At 43.0% G+C, this 16,300-nt stretch overlaps 1 protein-coding gene across 27 annotated transcripts in view; it reads right to left on the reverse strand.

The window, feature by feature from the left end:
- Nucleotides 1–16,300, reverse strand: part of DTNB (dystrobrevin beta) — a 297,564-nt gene that overhangs the window by 38,101 nt on the left and 243,163 nt on the right. For 17 of the 27 annotated variants that reach the window (XR_004027093.1, XR_004027094.1, XM_030800628.1 and 14 more), the window contains 2 exons: nt 11,744–11,840; nt 3,682–3,702 (listed from right to left, as the gene is read on the reverse strand). Coding sequence is in view for 24 of the 27 variants with exons in the window: in XM_030800628.1 (XP_030656488.1) it covers nt 3,682–3,702; nt 11,744–11,840 (118 nt within the window). In the remaining 3 variants the exon portion in view is untranslated. The remainder of the gene's footprint in view (nt 1–3,681; nt 3,703–11,743; nt 11,841–16,300) is intronic. The other 10 variants (XR_004027095.1, XM_030800614.1, XM_030800622.1 and 7 more) reach the window with 1 other exon arrangement.

The following is a 16,300-nucleotide window of genomic DNA, read 5'->3' on the forward strand; positions in this document are numbered from 1 at the left end:
AGTGTCAGAATTGAATTAAATCGTAGGACACCCAGCTGGTGTCTGCAGAGAACTGAATTTTTTGGTGTAAGAAACCTACACATTTGGTGTCAGAGTGTTATCTGGGTAGAAAGAGATCCTGGTAGAAGTAAGTAGTAAATCCCTAAAGGGGAATGAAGCAAGAAGGTGGACGCTATCAAAAGTTCTCTATAATGGATTTACAGAGCTAGTTTTGGGAAGCACATCTAATAAACTCTTCATTTTAGAAGTCTTTTACAATTCTTTTCTTTTTAAAATTTTGGCCGGGCGTGATGGCTCACGCCTGTAATCCTAGCACTTTGGGAGGCCAAGGTGGGCGGATCACCTGAGGTCAGGAGTTCGAGACCAGTCTGGACAACATGGCAAAAACCCATCTCTACTAAAAATACAAAAATTAGCCCGGTGTGGTGGTGGGCGCCTGTAATACCAGCTACTTGGGAGGCTAAGGCAAGAGAATCACCTGAACCCAGGAGATGGAGGTTACAGTGAGCCAAGGTCACACCACTGTACTCCAGCCTAGGTGACAGAGCAAGACTCTGTCTCAAAAAAAAGAAAAAAATGTTCCCTACTTGCAAGCTAACAAGTTATACAATTATTTTCTTACCCATTTAGGGTAAGACATTTTGATAGGAAATAAATTAAACTACACCAGCCAGAACCTGGAAGGAAGGAAGGAAGGAAGGAAGGAAGGAAGGAAGGAAGGAAGGAAGAGTGGATTAGGGTTACATCATAGTTCTGTGTTAAATACTCCTACGTTTTTGCCTGTCACTCAGTAATGGTGGGGATTAAACAGAAGCTAGTTCTAAAGCTTTATAGTCTCTTCAGTTGTACATCTGAAAAACATTGAATTACGTAGTCATTCAGTCCAAATTTGAGCCTCAGAGCTGAACTTAGATGGGTCCAGTTTAAACCTGTGAAGTGGACAGAAGGATATTTCTATCTAAGTCAACAAAGCAGCACTTCTTACCTCATACCATGGTGGGGAAAGCTGAGGAAAAAACAAATTGTACCAGTTCACGCTATGGACAGTCCTATGAGACTGTAAGCACTTGGACATGAGCTCAGGCCCCTGGTCATGGAGAACTCCCAAGATATACCTACCTACAGTGGCTCATTAGAGGCAGGCTTCAGCAGTCTAGGTTCTCATTTTGCCAACTTCAAGGGATGGTGATCTCACAAAGAATGAAAGCTCACTGAAACAGACACGTTATTGAATCCCCTGTCTGCTCAAGGCTAGCTTTAAATTGACCTGAGAACTAATATCAGAGCAGTGGCGATTCCTGTTTCTTGGATTACATGGTAATCCATAAAAATTTTAAAAATTAAATGTCTACCAGAAGCTCTACTGCTACCACTAAGACCAATATCCACAATGCCTGCCCTCTTCTGAAGGAGTTCTCAGGTGAGGTGTAGGGTGTTTCCAGTCTGTGCTCACTTGTAGCAGGCACACGCAGAGAGAGATCAGGAGATGCTGTGCTAGTCTGGGCAGACTGTTGGAAGTAGGTTTGCAGCAAGTAGCTGCAGCTGCAAAGTGCATCTCTGGGGTATGGAGGGCTGAAGAGAAGGAGGGGACACTAGTGGTCAGCAACAACAGGTGAAGTGACACCCTGGATCATCAGGAAGGGAATACTTCATAACAAGGGGATGAGACCATCAGGAGCTGGAAGGATAAATAGTCTCCTTCCTCTCCCTCCAACAGTCTCACTCATTCGTCTACTTGGGGGAGGTATTTCCAACATCTGCTTCTCTGGGACTTCTGGACAAACTGAAGGATTAGACTTCCCAGCCCCCTTGAGGTGAAGTGTGGTCATGTGACTTGCTCTGGCCAATGAAATGGAGAGGAAGTGATACGTGTCACTTCCTGGAAGAAGCATGTAATGGCTGGGCTTGATTTCCATCCTGTTTGGCTTTGCCCATGTAAATGTACCTACTGATGCAGAAGCGCCAGAGATGGAAGCAATAAACTCGGTGTGAATGACGAAAAAAGCAAAACCAAACCTAGCAAAAACCAAAACAAGTGCACTTTTGTTCCATGAAAGCCGTCAGATTTCTGGGTTGTCGGCCACTCTTGATGCCATGTGCCATCTTCTTTCCCCCTGACAGTCTGTCTCCTCCATACCCTCTTCTCACCTCTTCCCCTCACTACCGATCTCTTCTTTCCTTTCCTCTCGCCTTTACTCTATGGTCCCATTGCTCTCGTAGCTAGAAATTATAAGTATAATGTTTTATATTCCTAACCTAAAACATGTATACATTTGTGTTTTTTAAAAAAATGGGTAGGCCGGGCGTGGTGGCTCACGCCTGTAATCCCAGCACTTTGGGAGGCTGAGGCAGGTGGATCATGAGATCAGGAGTTCGAGACCAGCCTGGCCAATATGGTGAAACCCTGTCTCTGCTAAAAATACAAAAATTAGCTGGGTGTGGTGGTGCGTGCCTGTAATCCCAGCTACTCAGGAGGCTGAGGCAGGAGAATCACTTGAACTTGGGAGGCGGAGGTTGCGGTGAGCCGAGATCATGCCACTGCACTCTGGCCTGGGAGACACAGCAAGACTCCGTCTCAAAAAAAAAAGGCAAATTTTTAAAATTAAACGTTTTATATTTCTCTCCCAAAGGATAAAAAAGCTCCAAGGTAAACGAAAACTCAGCTTCAGCTTAAAATTGTATGCTTTGAAACCTTACTATGTTATATAAACATATGGTGCTAATATTGTAGATAAGCCTGCAATTGACTTTCTTGTGTGGGTCAGTGGCTATCAGGAAAAACAGAAACAAACATAAAACTCCCCCAAACACCATGCAATAGCCATACAGCTCAGAAAAACCCGAGCTCTGTCTGGAGTAGGTTCTGAACAGGAAATCACTGCAAGTGGAGCCAGTGTCTCAGTCATCGGTAATTTTGTTAAGCAGGCTGGCACAGGCCGGGCACGGTGGCTCACGCCTGTAATCTCAGCACTTTGGGAGGCCGAGGTGGGTGGATCATGAGGTCAGGAGATCGAGGCCACGGTGAAACCCTGTCTCTACTAAAAATACAAAAAAATTAGCTGGGCGTGGTGGCGGGCGCCTGTAGTCCCAGCTACTCCGGAGGCTGAGGCAGGAGAATGGCGTGAACCTGGGAGGCAGAGCTTGCAGTGAGCCAAGATCGCACCACTGCACTCCAGCCTGGGCGACAGAGCGAGACTCCGTCTGAAAAAAAAAAAAGAAGGCTGGCACAGCCCCAGCATCCAGAAGCCTAGTCAAGACTGCAGGACATCTATAGTTAGCAAAAGAAGTCCTCATTTTCATGCACATTCATTCATGACATGAGGTCACCCCAGCACTCTGAAAGTTGTTTCAAGCAATTAAAATCACTCCAGACACACGACAACAGAGAATGAAAGATGAGGAGAATGCAGTGGTAGCCTGGCTAATCATGCACACTTCAATGAGCACAACAGATAGGTACTAACAAGCTCTGGTTTTAAGTAAGAACATGCTCTACTGGGTAAACATGCCTTGAACTTTTAGGCCATTTTACAACACCATGGGGAGAACCACTGGGGGTTTTACACATAAAACCCTCTTCAGAGATGATGTGCAGAGAGAAGAGGAGAAACATTTATATGAGGAAAGGAAGAACGTGCAAAAGGAGCAAGAGTCCGGCGGGAAATTCCGAAGTTCACTTACTGCCTGCTTTTGCTCTTCCTCCTGGAGTGTTGAAGATGGAAAAAAAAGGCAGAGGAAAAAAGGAGAGAAATTAATGCCCATCACCACAAACATTGGGAAGAAATGATGGAAAAATGAGGCAAACCAGGCCAGGCCCACGGGTGCTGAGATCAAAGGCCCCGTCCCCCACAGGAGCATCAGAGGACAAAGCAAGCAGCAGGCCTCGGCCGGGCGAGTGATTCAATGCTAACTCCTAGAGCTAGAAGGAAAGAACCTTAGAAACCACCTCGCCAACATTCTTACTATAGATCAAACAGGCCTAGCGAGCCTGACCTGCCTAAGGTTCACATAACTATTTAGGGGAATCTGAAAGAGGAAGTGCAACCATGACTTGAAATTCTAATAATAATTCTATATTCATCATTCACAATATTCACATGTGTTTAGGTACATTTATCGAGGCAAGTGGTTTTCAATGCATGGAACACAGACCAGCAGCATCAGCATCACCACCTGGGAACTTGTCAGAGATGTAAACTTTGTGCCTCACTCTATCCCCACCAAACCGAAGCTCTAGGGGTGGGGCATAGCAATGCGTTCAATCTCGTCTCTGATTCTGGTGCATACAAGTCTGAGACCCACTGCTCTCATCACTTCCCAACTAGCAATTCTGCCCACGACAGGTTCTTTTCTTATTTGGTCCCCTCTCCTTACATGTTGGAAACATGTTCCAAACATGTTGGAACTGTACCCCAGTCTACTTGCTTTCAGGCACAGTCTTTTGTTTTTTTTTTTTTTCAGTGAGTCCCATACATACCCACTTCCCCCAATAAACTGGAAACTGTTTGGAGACCCTGAAAGGTCATTCAAAAAAGAATTCTTGACCTCAGTTTTTCATTAATTCAATACAGGTTTATTTAGTACCTCTTATGCAGAAAGCACTGGAAACATAAAGAACTGGTCTCTGTCATCTAAATTTATCTATCTATCATCTATCTATCTATCTATCTATCTATCTATCTATCTATCTATCTATCTAATCTATCTATCTATCTATCGAGACAGAGTTAGAGTTTCACTCTTGTTGCCCAGGATGGAGTGCAGTGGTGCGATATGGGTTCACTGCAACCTCCACCTCCGGGTTCAAACGATTCTCCTGCCTCAGCCTCCGGAGTAGCTGGGATTACAAGCATGTGTCACTATGCCCGGCTAATTTTGTATTTTTAGTAGAGATGGGGTTTCACCATGTTGGTCAGGCTGGTCTCTAACTCCTGACCTTAGGTGATCCGCCTACCTTGGCCTCCCAAAGTGTTGGGATTACGGGCGTGAGCCACTGCACCTGGCCGGTCTCTGTCTTTTAGAACCTTATGGTGATGGAACATAGAGCAGGCACTTGCTGGCTATTAGCTGACTGCCCAAATGAATGCACTATCAGACACTGAAGGAAAAAGGATAAAGAGAACACTTTCAAGTTTCTCTTTCTTCAGTTCTTTGTTACTCATCTACTCTGTCTTTTAATAGGTCTCTTCCACTTCCTCTTTCTGTGCCTCACCATGGGTCACTGTGTTCAGGGAGACTCAGCTCTTTGGCCTACTATGTAAATCTAAAAGCTGTGCAATGGTTCTATTTAAATTGGACCAATCCGTGCAGCCAGTTTTTACTGAACATGTATGTGCCTAGGAAGTCTTAGGAATGGGTAAGTGCTCCTGCTCCCACACAGTCTACAGACCTGGGTGCAATGGTGAGAAAGACCTCAGTAAAGCAAAGGAATTACGAAAGGGAGAGGGTGAGTAAACACTTCGAGAACATAATTTTTATTACTGCAAGGGACAGACAGGGACTAGAAATAAATGGGCACCGAGAAATCTCTTAAGGAGACTCCCAACTCAGCACAGGAAGGTGCTCTTCACAATCAAAGCCAGATGCTGGATGCCTGACCAAAGCCAAACTCACAGGAGCCCAGGCACAGAGCACTGAACATTGGCTCTGGCAGTGGGAAGGATTTAGAGCACTTCTGCTTTTGCACCTGCTTTGCAGTTAGGAAGCAAGCTCTCTTCCTTGCCAGCCTTCCCTTTGGGGCAGGACACTTTTCTTATATTCATGAGGCAAGGCAAACAGTCATAGGACAGTTATTAAACAATTATAAAATGTGTTTTCATTGCTGGCACTGTGTTGAAGTGGAAAGTGCGATGGTTGGGGAGGACGGGGCAATCCTAACAGGCTGAAATTGTATCCGAGGTCAGAAGACCAGTATGTAATTTCTTAGAACTGTTTCTAAGACTTCTCCCTACTTTCAGTTTTCTCCAGGTTTGGTATTAAAGAGAACACTGCTGGGGCTCAACAGAATAGGGAAATTTCAGAAAGCAATGTTTCATACTTGGACATCTGGTGATTGCAATTTAAGTTTGTCAGAAGAGAAACCATAATTTGCAGTAGATATCTATCAGGTTAGGCTGGGGACAGTGGGCAGGGCAGCGCTTCCAGGACTTATAGGCCTTCCAAGTGGCCTGGTACTGGGGAGAGAGTGGACTTTGGCTTAGTGTTATTTAGGATAGTGTTGTATAATTTAAACTCACAAAACTTATTCAGATAAAGCCTTTAAGGCTCTGTCAACACAGTAAACAGGTCAGATCCCAGGTCTGAGAACCTCTGTGTTATCAACTGGTCAGCTGGGGTCACTAAATATTGACTGATTACAAGGGATAGAGCCAACGTGATTTAAAAGGGGGTAATACCTTAATTATAAAGTGTAAACTTAGAACTGCTTTTGTCACCTAAAAACGTGAGTCTCTTCCACATGAACGAGTTCTGGCAAGGTGGCCAAAGCAATGGCATAGCCACTGCAGTCATTTACACAAAAATTTACACTCAAACTAGATAAGCATTTGCAAATGAGGTTGAAATTCAAAACTGCAGAATTCATCTGGTAAATGAGTTTCTTTTTTTCTTCCTTTTTTTTTTTTTTTTTTTTTTTTTGAGATGGAGTCTCACTGTGTCGCCCAGGCTGGAGTGCAATGGCACAATCTTGGCTCACTGTGACCTCCGCCTCCTGGGTTCAAGTGATTCCCCTGCCTCGGCCTCCCGAGTACCTGGGATTATAGGTGTGCACCACCACATCTGGCTAATTTTTGTATTTTTAGTAGAGGTGGGATTTCACCATGTTGGCCAGGCTGGTCTTGACCTCAGGTGATCCACCCGCCTCGGCCTCCCAAAGTGTTGGGATTACAGGCATAAGCCACCGCGCCTGGCCTGGTAAATGAGTTTCAAAAGCAATATCAGACAAATGGAAAATGAAGTAGAACACAGATTAGAAACACCAACATATAAACACTTCTAGATTAAATAGGAAGTTTTTTTGAGGCCAGCAATTAATTAATACTCATTAATCAGGTAAAAAGTATAAGGGAAAGATATGTAGAGAAACATGAATGCCTGTTAGTCTACATTATGTCATTAAAAAGAATAAAGGGTGGCTTACACCTGTAATCCAAGCACTTTGGGAGGCCAAGGTGGGTGGATAACCTGAGCTCAGGAGTTCGAGACCAGCCTGGCCAACATGGTGAAACCTGTCTACTAAAAATACAAAAATCAGCCGGTTGTGGTGGCAGGTGCCTGTAATCCCAACTACTCAGGAGATTGAGGCAGGAGGCAGGAGACTTACTTGAATCTGGGAGGCGGAGGTTGCAGGGAGCCAAGATTGTGCCACTGCACCCCAGCCTGGGCAACAGAGTGAGACTCCATCTCAGACAAAAAACAAAAAACAAAGAAGGAGGGTCCTTGATACTCCTTGATTGATCAGGGATTGAGTCTAGTCACCATGATATGCCAAATACCTAATGTGACACTTAGGAACTCAATAGATTTTTGTTAAAGAAACAAAAAAAATTAATTTTAACCCTGCTTTATTCCAAAAAAGGATTAAGATTTTTGTTGAATGAATTAACAATGATGTCACTTCTTATGTATGCTTCTTTAAATTATCATTTCAGATAGAAGATAAAGCACATAATACTTTCCTGGCGCAGTAGAATGAAAGAACTCTCTGTGGCATGAAAATTTACTGTGTGATGTATTTTAATTTATGAGTATCCCAGACCATGTGGCCTGATTGTCCATTTGACTAGCTGCTTCCGGCTATTTTATGAGAGAATTAAATGCTAGCATACTGAACATCAATAAAAGCAGACAACCCTTTTAAATTAAAATTAGGATTTTCTTTTTTTTTTCTTGCTCTGTCGCCCAGGCTGGGGTGCAGTGGTGTGATCTTGGCTCACTGCAACCTCTGCCTCCTGGGTTCAAGTGATTCTCCTGTCTCAGCCTCCCAAGTTGCTGGGATTACAGGCGTGCACCACCATGCTTGGGTAATTTTTGTATTTTTGGTAGAGATGGGGCTTCACCACTTTGGCCAGGCTGGTCTCAAACTCCTGGCCTCAGGTGATCCACTCACCTCGGCCTTCCAAAGTGCCAGGACTGCAGGTGTGCGCCACTGCACCTGGCCTAAAATTGGGATTCTAAAGGGTACTTTTATGGGTTGATGAATATATATTTCTAATAGTAGGAAAACACTGAAATTTTCATAGAAGTCAGTAATTCCTGTGTGTGACCTTTTAGGTATGCATATAATACAAAAATTAAGATTTACGTGGTAATTCTTTTAGGAAGCTGGACACTAAAGGCATGAGATTTTCGACTATGAATTCTAGCCAATGGATAGAAAGACAACATTCCTGGATTTGTGTTTGCAAATTCTTCCTCCCAGTCTGAATTGCCTTAGCCTGTCAGATGGGTAAATGATATTTAAGAACCTGGCAGGGGATCCTACAGGGGCAGCAGTGTCCTGCTTATTTTACTGAAATTACAGCTGCAAATATAAAGAAACTCAGGGTTTGGGAGTAGAGTTGTGGGCATTAGCTCATTCTGCTTAGCCCTTGAATACAAGCATCAGCGGTACACTAGAAGGCCACAGTGGCATGGGGCTTGGGGTCAGTAGTTCTGGGGATCGCTAAGACAATCCAACTGAAAGGCAATGGTACAAGGTTACTTAGGGGAGATGCACTCTGGCTTCACTTCAGTTTACATAAACCTTTTGCCTTTTACAAAAATCACATTGGGGCACTGGGACTTTCCCATCTATGCTTGGGTAATCTTTGAGAACATCTTTCTGAAAAGGGAGATGTGACACAGGGAAGAGGTGAGTGGATCCCCTATTTTTTTTTTTTTTTTTTTTTTTTTGAGACTGAGTCTCACTCTGTGACCCTGGCTGGAGTGCAGTGGTGCAACTTCTGCTCACTGCAGCCTCCACCTCCTGGGTTTAAGCGATTCTCCCACCTCAGCCTCCTGAGTAGCTGGGATTACAGGCATGTGCCACCACGCCTGGCTAATTTTTGTATTTTTAGTAGAGATGGGGTTTTGCCATGTCAACCAGGCTGAACTCCTGGCCTCAAGTGATCCACCCACCTTGGCCTCCCAAAGTGCTGGTATTACGGTGTTAGCCACTGCGCCCGACTGGATACCCTATTATCTCCCGTCCCACAGGTGTACTAACTCCATGGGAGCAGGGCTTTTAAAGCCCCATGAGGCTGCAGATGTTACACAGGCCATGTATGTTTAAGTACATCCCTGCTGTTTAGAGTGAGGGGCTAGGTTGCTTAGCTGGGTATCTGACAACTATTAGAGGGATTTAGGCCACATTTTTACATAAGATTTTCTTTAAATAAGACCCATTTAGACACAAAATATTTCTGAGGAAAAATCCTGCTAACAGGGTTAATGTAGAAACATATCTGTGCAAAACAACCCAAATACTCAGGGCCAAAGCTAGGGGGAAACAACCACCACCACCACCACCACCACCAACTCAGCTCATAACAAAACAGTAATTGTCTTGAGCAAGTCAAAATTCAGTTTAAAACACAAATGCTACATTTATCCAAGTTGCTAATGCCCACTAGCTTCATTACTAAGAGACTGACTTAGAATGCAGAAGTTGGAGAAAGTCTCTAAACTGATACTCTCTTGGGCTACCACTCCTGGGGTTAAGATCCTTGTCACTTCGGGCCTGGAGGATGACATTAGTCTCCTATTATTCTTTAGTTTCTCCCCGTTCTAACTTGTCCTGTCTATTTTCCTAAACTGTTATTTTTAAAACCTCCAATGACTCCCTTTTATCACAAGATTAAATTCACTCCTGTCATCTGGCTTTGGGAGCACTCTACACTTTGTGATTTTCCCTGGCTGTTAACTCGGTATCATACTACAAAATGTAGTGGGTTCTCAGCATCGCTGGGCAGGACCTGAGAAAGTAATAGCAGGAGCAAGTATCCTGGTATTGCTGCTATGTAACCAGGTAGATATTTCTGTTCGATGCCAATAAAATTGTCCAGGGGGAGGGCATTCAAATGCCAGGCATGCCTTTCTTTGCTCAGGGGTACAGGGGTTGTAATATAGCTTTCAACAAGGATAGACTTCATGTGCCTGTAGTCCTAGCCACTCAGGAGGCTGAGGAAGGAGGATCCCTTGGACCCAGCTCAAGCAAGGTTACAGTGAGCTATGATCATGCCACAAGATAGACCTGACCTATTATGAATGTATTTAGTTTACCAGAATCTCAAACCTACAGCTAATATGCTATCTTACTCCTAATATAGTAAAGTTACTGATTAGAATGGTTTAATTAGGTTGGTTTGTGTGATGGTTATTTTTATGTGTCGACTTTACCAGATTAAAGGATAGTCAGATAGCTGGTAAAACATAATTTCTGGGTGTGTCTGTGAGGGTGTTTCCAAAAGAGATTGGCATTTGAATCATTAGACTGAAAAACGATCTGCCTTCACCAACATGGGCAGCATCATCCAATCCACTGAGGACTTGGATAGAAGAAATCTCTTGGGTGTAGCTCTAGTTTGTACACTTTAATTATTGTACAATTTCATGGTATAAATAGGCTATAACTTCACAATCCATTCTACTGCTGATGATCATTTGGATTAGTTCCAATGTTTGACTACTGTGAACAGTCAATGCCCTCAGACATGTGAGCTCCCCAGGTTCTTGGGCCTTTGGACTCTGGGACTTAAAACCAGCAACCCAACACCACCCATCTCCCAACCCACCTCCCAGATTGGGAGTCACACCATCAGTTCCCCTGGTTCTCAGCCCTTCAGAGGCAGACTGAATTACCCCACCAGCTTTCTTAGTTCTCCAGGATGCAGATGGCATTAACATGAGATTCCTTTACCTCCATGACTGTGTGAGCCAATTCCCATAATAAATCCTCTCTTAGATACCTTTATATATATTCTACTGGTCCAATTTTTCTGCAGAACCCTAATACAGTGGTCTCTGTACTACTTATTGAAATAGGACACTTAATATTTGTTAAGTATTTAAATGGAATATTTGAAAACTTGTCTTAACAAGGCCAGGAGCAATGGCTTAAGGCCTGTAATCCCAGCACTCCCTCCTCCTTAAGGCCAGGAGCAATGGCTCTCACGCCTGTAATCCCAGCACTTTGGGAGGCTGAAGTGGGTGGATCACCTAAGGTCAGAGTTTGAGACCAGCTTGGCCAACATGGCAAAACCCCATCTCTACCAAAAATACAAAAAAATTAGCCGGGTGTGGTGGTGGGCACCTGTAATCCCAGCTACTCAGGAGGCCGAGGCAGGAGAATTACTTGAACCTGGGAGGCAGAGGTTCCAGTGAGTCAACATTGCGCCACTGCACTCCAGCCTGGGTGACAGAGTGAGACTCCATCTCAAAACAAACAAACAAACAAACACAAAGCAGTTGAGAAATATTATTCATTTTTACATAGCTAATATCCTATTTATAAACATTCTTATTTATTCATAAAAGCAACTGCTCGAGACGTTATCCTATTTCCAGTTACTAATTTTTTAATAATCTGGCTTTGCACTAATTTAGATGACTTTTATACCCACTTAGGCTAAATTTATCTGAAAACTGATTCTAGGCTAAAGTCAAGCCTTTAGCCTCATCCTATTCTGACATCACAGGGAGGCAGCAGCTGAGGCTGTGGTGCGAGAAGAATGACAAGAACTGAGCGTGGGCCACAGGCTCTTACCTTTAGCAACTTCATCAGCTCTTCTAGCTGGACCATCAGCTCCCGCCTGCTCTCCTGCAGGGCCGACATCCTCTGCTCCAGTTCATCCTTCCTTTGCCTATCCAAGAGGAGAAGCCCATCAGATAAAGAAACCCTCAAAGATGGATCTAAGGCCAGGTAAAATGGATTTCAGACCTGATCCTGCTACTTACCAGTTATGAGACTCTGAGCAAGTCATTTAGCATCCACCTCATAAAATGGTGATAATGTCTGTTTTGCCTACTTTCCTGGACTGTTCTGAGAATAATAGGTAAAAGTGCTTTGGAAAGTTTACATGACTATATAAGGTATTATTCATATTACCAGAGTGAATTAATGATTAAAAAACTCTTTAGAAAGTCAATGCCTTTTGAAAAACATATAAAATTAGCCCAAATTTAGATTAATAGTAGAGAAACCATATTAAACTGCTCAGAGAAAACACGGTTCAGTAGTAAGTACTTTCGGCACTAGACAGATTCAAGAAGGGTGACAGATCAGGACGGCTCCCTGTGTCTAAGAACAGTGGCTTTTCCTTGAGGATAGATTTTTATGCCATCTACTCTAGCTCAGTATGTCCAAAACCAGACTTAAGACTTTTCTCCCTAAATGGTTTTCTTGTCTCTGTCTCTTTTTTTTCCTTGTCTCTTTTTTTTTCCTTGTCTCTGTCTCTTTTCCCTGTCTCTGCTATTTTTCCTTCCAGGTGTTATGGCTGAAAAACTCAGTCCTCTTTGTTACTTTCTTCTTTATATCCTATATTCAATCAATAACTCAATTCAGATCATTCTTTCTTGGAAAATTTATGTGCCTATCTTTCTATTCCCATTTCTCTCACTTTATCTAAGCACTCCTTACCTCAAGCATGAAACAGTCTCCTCGTGTGATTAATCCTGCTTTTTTTTTTTTTTGTGATGGAGTCTCACTCTGTCGCCCAGGCTGGAGTGCAGTGGTACGATCTTGGCTCAACCGCAACCTCCGCCTCCCCGGTTCAAGTGATTCTGCTGCCTCAGCCTCCTAAATAGCTGTGATTACAGGCATCGCCAACATGCCCAGCTAATTTTTGTATTTTTAGTAGAGATGGAGGTTCACCATGTTGGCCAGGCTGGCCTCGAACTCCTAACCTCAAGTGATCCACCCGCCTCAGCCTCCCAAAGTGCTGGGATTACAGTCGTGAGCCACCGCACCTGGCTCTTTCATCTTTTATGGTGAGGAAAAAGCAGTGGAATAAAAGTGAACAGCCTCAAAGTTGAGTATCAGCCCCAGTATTTACCAAATATGCAACCTTAGACAAGTCACTTGGCCTCAGTTTTCTCTCCTCTAAAAGGGGACTAGTAACAGCAACAATATTCTGAGGATCATATAAGGTAATATATATGAGAGTGTTCTATGAACTTTAAACCGCTGCTCAAAGCAATGTTTATTTCATCATCCCATAATGATCTCAACAGAATTTCCGGCATCACTGACCCTTGCCTGCACAATCTAGACCTACGCTGTCTATCACAGTAGCCACTAGCCACGCATGACTACTGAGCCCCTGAAACATGGCTAGGCTGAATTGAGATGCACAGCAATTGTAACATACACACTGGAATTCAAAGACTTAGTGCAGGAAAAAGCAAAATATCTTGATCATGTTTTAATACTGATTACATGTTGAAAGGATAATATTTTGAAAATATCAGGTTAAGTAACATATAGTATTAAAATTAATGACACCTATTACTTTTTGGTTTTTCAATGAGGCTGTTAGAAAATTTTTAATTACGGCCGGGCGCAGTGGCTCACGCCTGTAATCCCAGCACTTTGGGAGGCTAAGGCGGGCGGATCACGAGGTCAGGAGATCGAGACCATCCTGGCTAACATGGTGAAACCCCGTCTCTACTAAAAATACAAAAAATCAGCCGGGCGTGGTGGCGGGCGCCTGTAGTCCCAGCTACTTGGGAGGCTGAGGCAGGAGAATGGCGTGAACCCGGCAGGCGGAGCTTGCAGTGAGCCGAGATCGCACCACTGCACTCCAGCCTGGGCGACAGAGCGAGACTCCGTCTCAAAAAAAAAAAAAAAAAAAAAAAGAAAATTTTTAATTACATATGTGGCCTGCATTTCTATTGGATAGTGCAGCTCTAGATCCCATCTACATTCCTATCCTTAGCACCGCACCTCCTATTTTATGCCCTTTGTATCTGGACCTCCAGCTTATGGTTCATTTTTCCTAAGTGGGCTCCATCATTTTATAACTCACCTCTCTTCTCTTCCAAATCTTATTCATTCCTTAATGTCTGACCCAACATCACTGTCAGGAAGCTGCTCCTGATCACTTAAGCAGGGACTGCTTGATTAAGCACTACAGTAATTAGTGCTCCTCAGTGGTACTTAATTTACTTTACTGCTGCCATTCCTATCATGATGCAAAATCCTTGAGGTCAGAGGATGGGCCTTACTCATCTTTGCATGTATTGAAAGATTAAGAAAATATCATGCATCCAGTATCGCCTAATTAACATCTACTGAACTTACGAAAACCATTATTTGAAACTCTCCAAGGGCTTCCAATGACCTAACAATTAAGACTTTCTAGAATCTGATCTCAATTGCCTGGCTAATTGTAGCTCCTATCACTGGCACTCTAAAGATTGATGTAATGAATGATTGAAAAGAAATTCTTAGTTCCAAGACTCCCTTTTCTGAAATGTGCCATAATTATTTGGGGGAATCATGCTGAACCCCAACCGCACTTCCAATCTGAAATGTTTTGTCCTACATTCCATCCGAATCATTATCTACTTTTCATGGTCTACCTCAACTTCTACCACCTCCATGGGTCCGAATGCTTCCAGAGGAAAATTAGACACACAAAGGTGGTAGAGAATAAATATAGATATAATACCTGTATTACATAGGTATTATATATGTAAAAATCTTGTGTGCATATATACACTATATTATATATATATTTCTCTACACAGATTTCTTATCCATACTGTTTATTGACATTGCACAATATTATTTAACTGACTACCAAATTATTTTATGTTTTGTTCCAAAACCAGATTATAAGTTTTTAGGAAGGACTCATTGTCTTCTAGTCTTCATACTCCCTAAATTTCCAGCGCAGTAGACCCTCGAGAAGAAGGATCTACTCATTCAGTGTTCTAGGAAGACTTCCTCCCCTGCACTCCTGAGCCGGGACGTGATATTCTTCATCTGTACTGTGTGTGACCAAACAATTATGGTATAAGCTGAACATGAATGAGCTACAGCTACATCCAACCACACAGAACGATCCTAAAGGCTAATATGGTGGGGGTAGGGGGTGGAGAGGGAAGTCCTCTGGGACTATCCCCACCATATTAGTATAATATTTCTATTAAGCTTAGAAAACAAAAAGCAAAACTAAACAGTTTATTACATAGGATAGTGATAATGCAACAATATTGTTTTAAACACAAGGTAATGATAAACCAAATTCTGGATAGGCGTTCACCCAGTGGGGAAGGTGGAGGCAAGGAAATGGGGTAAGGGAGAGGTACTTCTATGGATGGCATTGTTTTAATCATATATGAGTTCTCAAATAGGATGTAGGTTCATAAGTATTCATTTGACTATTATGCTTCATATCTGTTTGTCACACACACATTTGTCATACATTTTATTGTAAGCAACATACCATTAAAAATAATAATAAAGGAAGAAAAGGCAACCCTGGTGGTCAAGGCTCATAGCCACTCACCCTATGGGTGAAGTTGTCTACCTTGTTTTATTATACTAGCTGGGTGCTGGCAGTCCCTGGCCTCATATATAGTGATCAAAACCAGATGGATGTCAGATACCTACAAGTGAATCCAGCCCTTTATGTGTCTTCTGATAAGCAAAAGTTCTTAATATTAATGTAGATGGATTTACCAACTTCTTCTTTCATGGTAATTCTGAGATACTACTTTCTATTCCAAAATCCTGAAGACATTCTCCTACTTTCTTCTAGAACTTTTTTTTTTTTTTTTTTTGAGACGGAGTTTTGCTCTTGTTGCCCAGGCTGGAGTGCAATGGCGTGATCTCGGCTCACTGCAACCTCTGCCTCCCAGGTTCAAGCAATTCTCCTGCCTCAGCCTCCGGAGTCTTCTAGAAGTTTCAAAGTTCTGTATTCATGTTGAATCCATCTGGTGTCGGTTTTTGTAATTAGTGTGAGGCAGAAGACCACTATGCTTTGTACACAGGCATAAAAAATTGTCCCAGCACACTTTAAAATAGTCCCTCCTTTCTTCAGTGATATAGGAACTGCTTTTGAGGTTAAATACTTTCTGATTTCTCCACCTTCAGACCCTCATTGGTCTCAGATTACATTTCTGCTTCTTGCTATCCTATGTGACATTCCTGGACTCAGCCCTGCTACTACATCTAAGATATTTTTCAGATCCTTCCAGCTTAACTGAGCACTTTCAGCAATCCCAGTTTCAGCAACAGTTAGACTCAGGATGACAGGCCTTTTTGCTTTTCTAGATATAAAACCAGGCACTAGACAACAGGTGCATCTTATGCCAA

The sequence above is a fragment of the Nomascus leucogenys genome, chromosome 19 (assembly GCF_006542625.1).
Source record: "Nomascus leucogenys isolate Asia chromosome 19, Asia_NLE_v1, whole genome shotgun sequence".
In the NCBI taxonomy this organism is placed as follows: Eukaryota; Metazoa; Chordata; class Mammalia; order Primates; family Hylobatidae; genus Nomascus; species Nomascus leucogenys.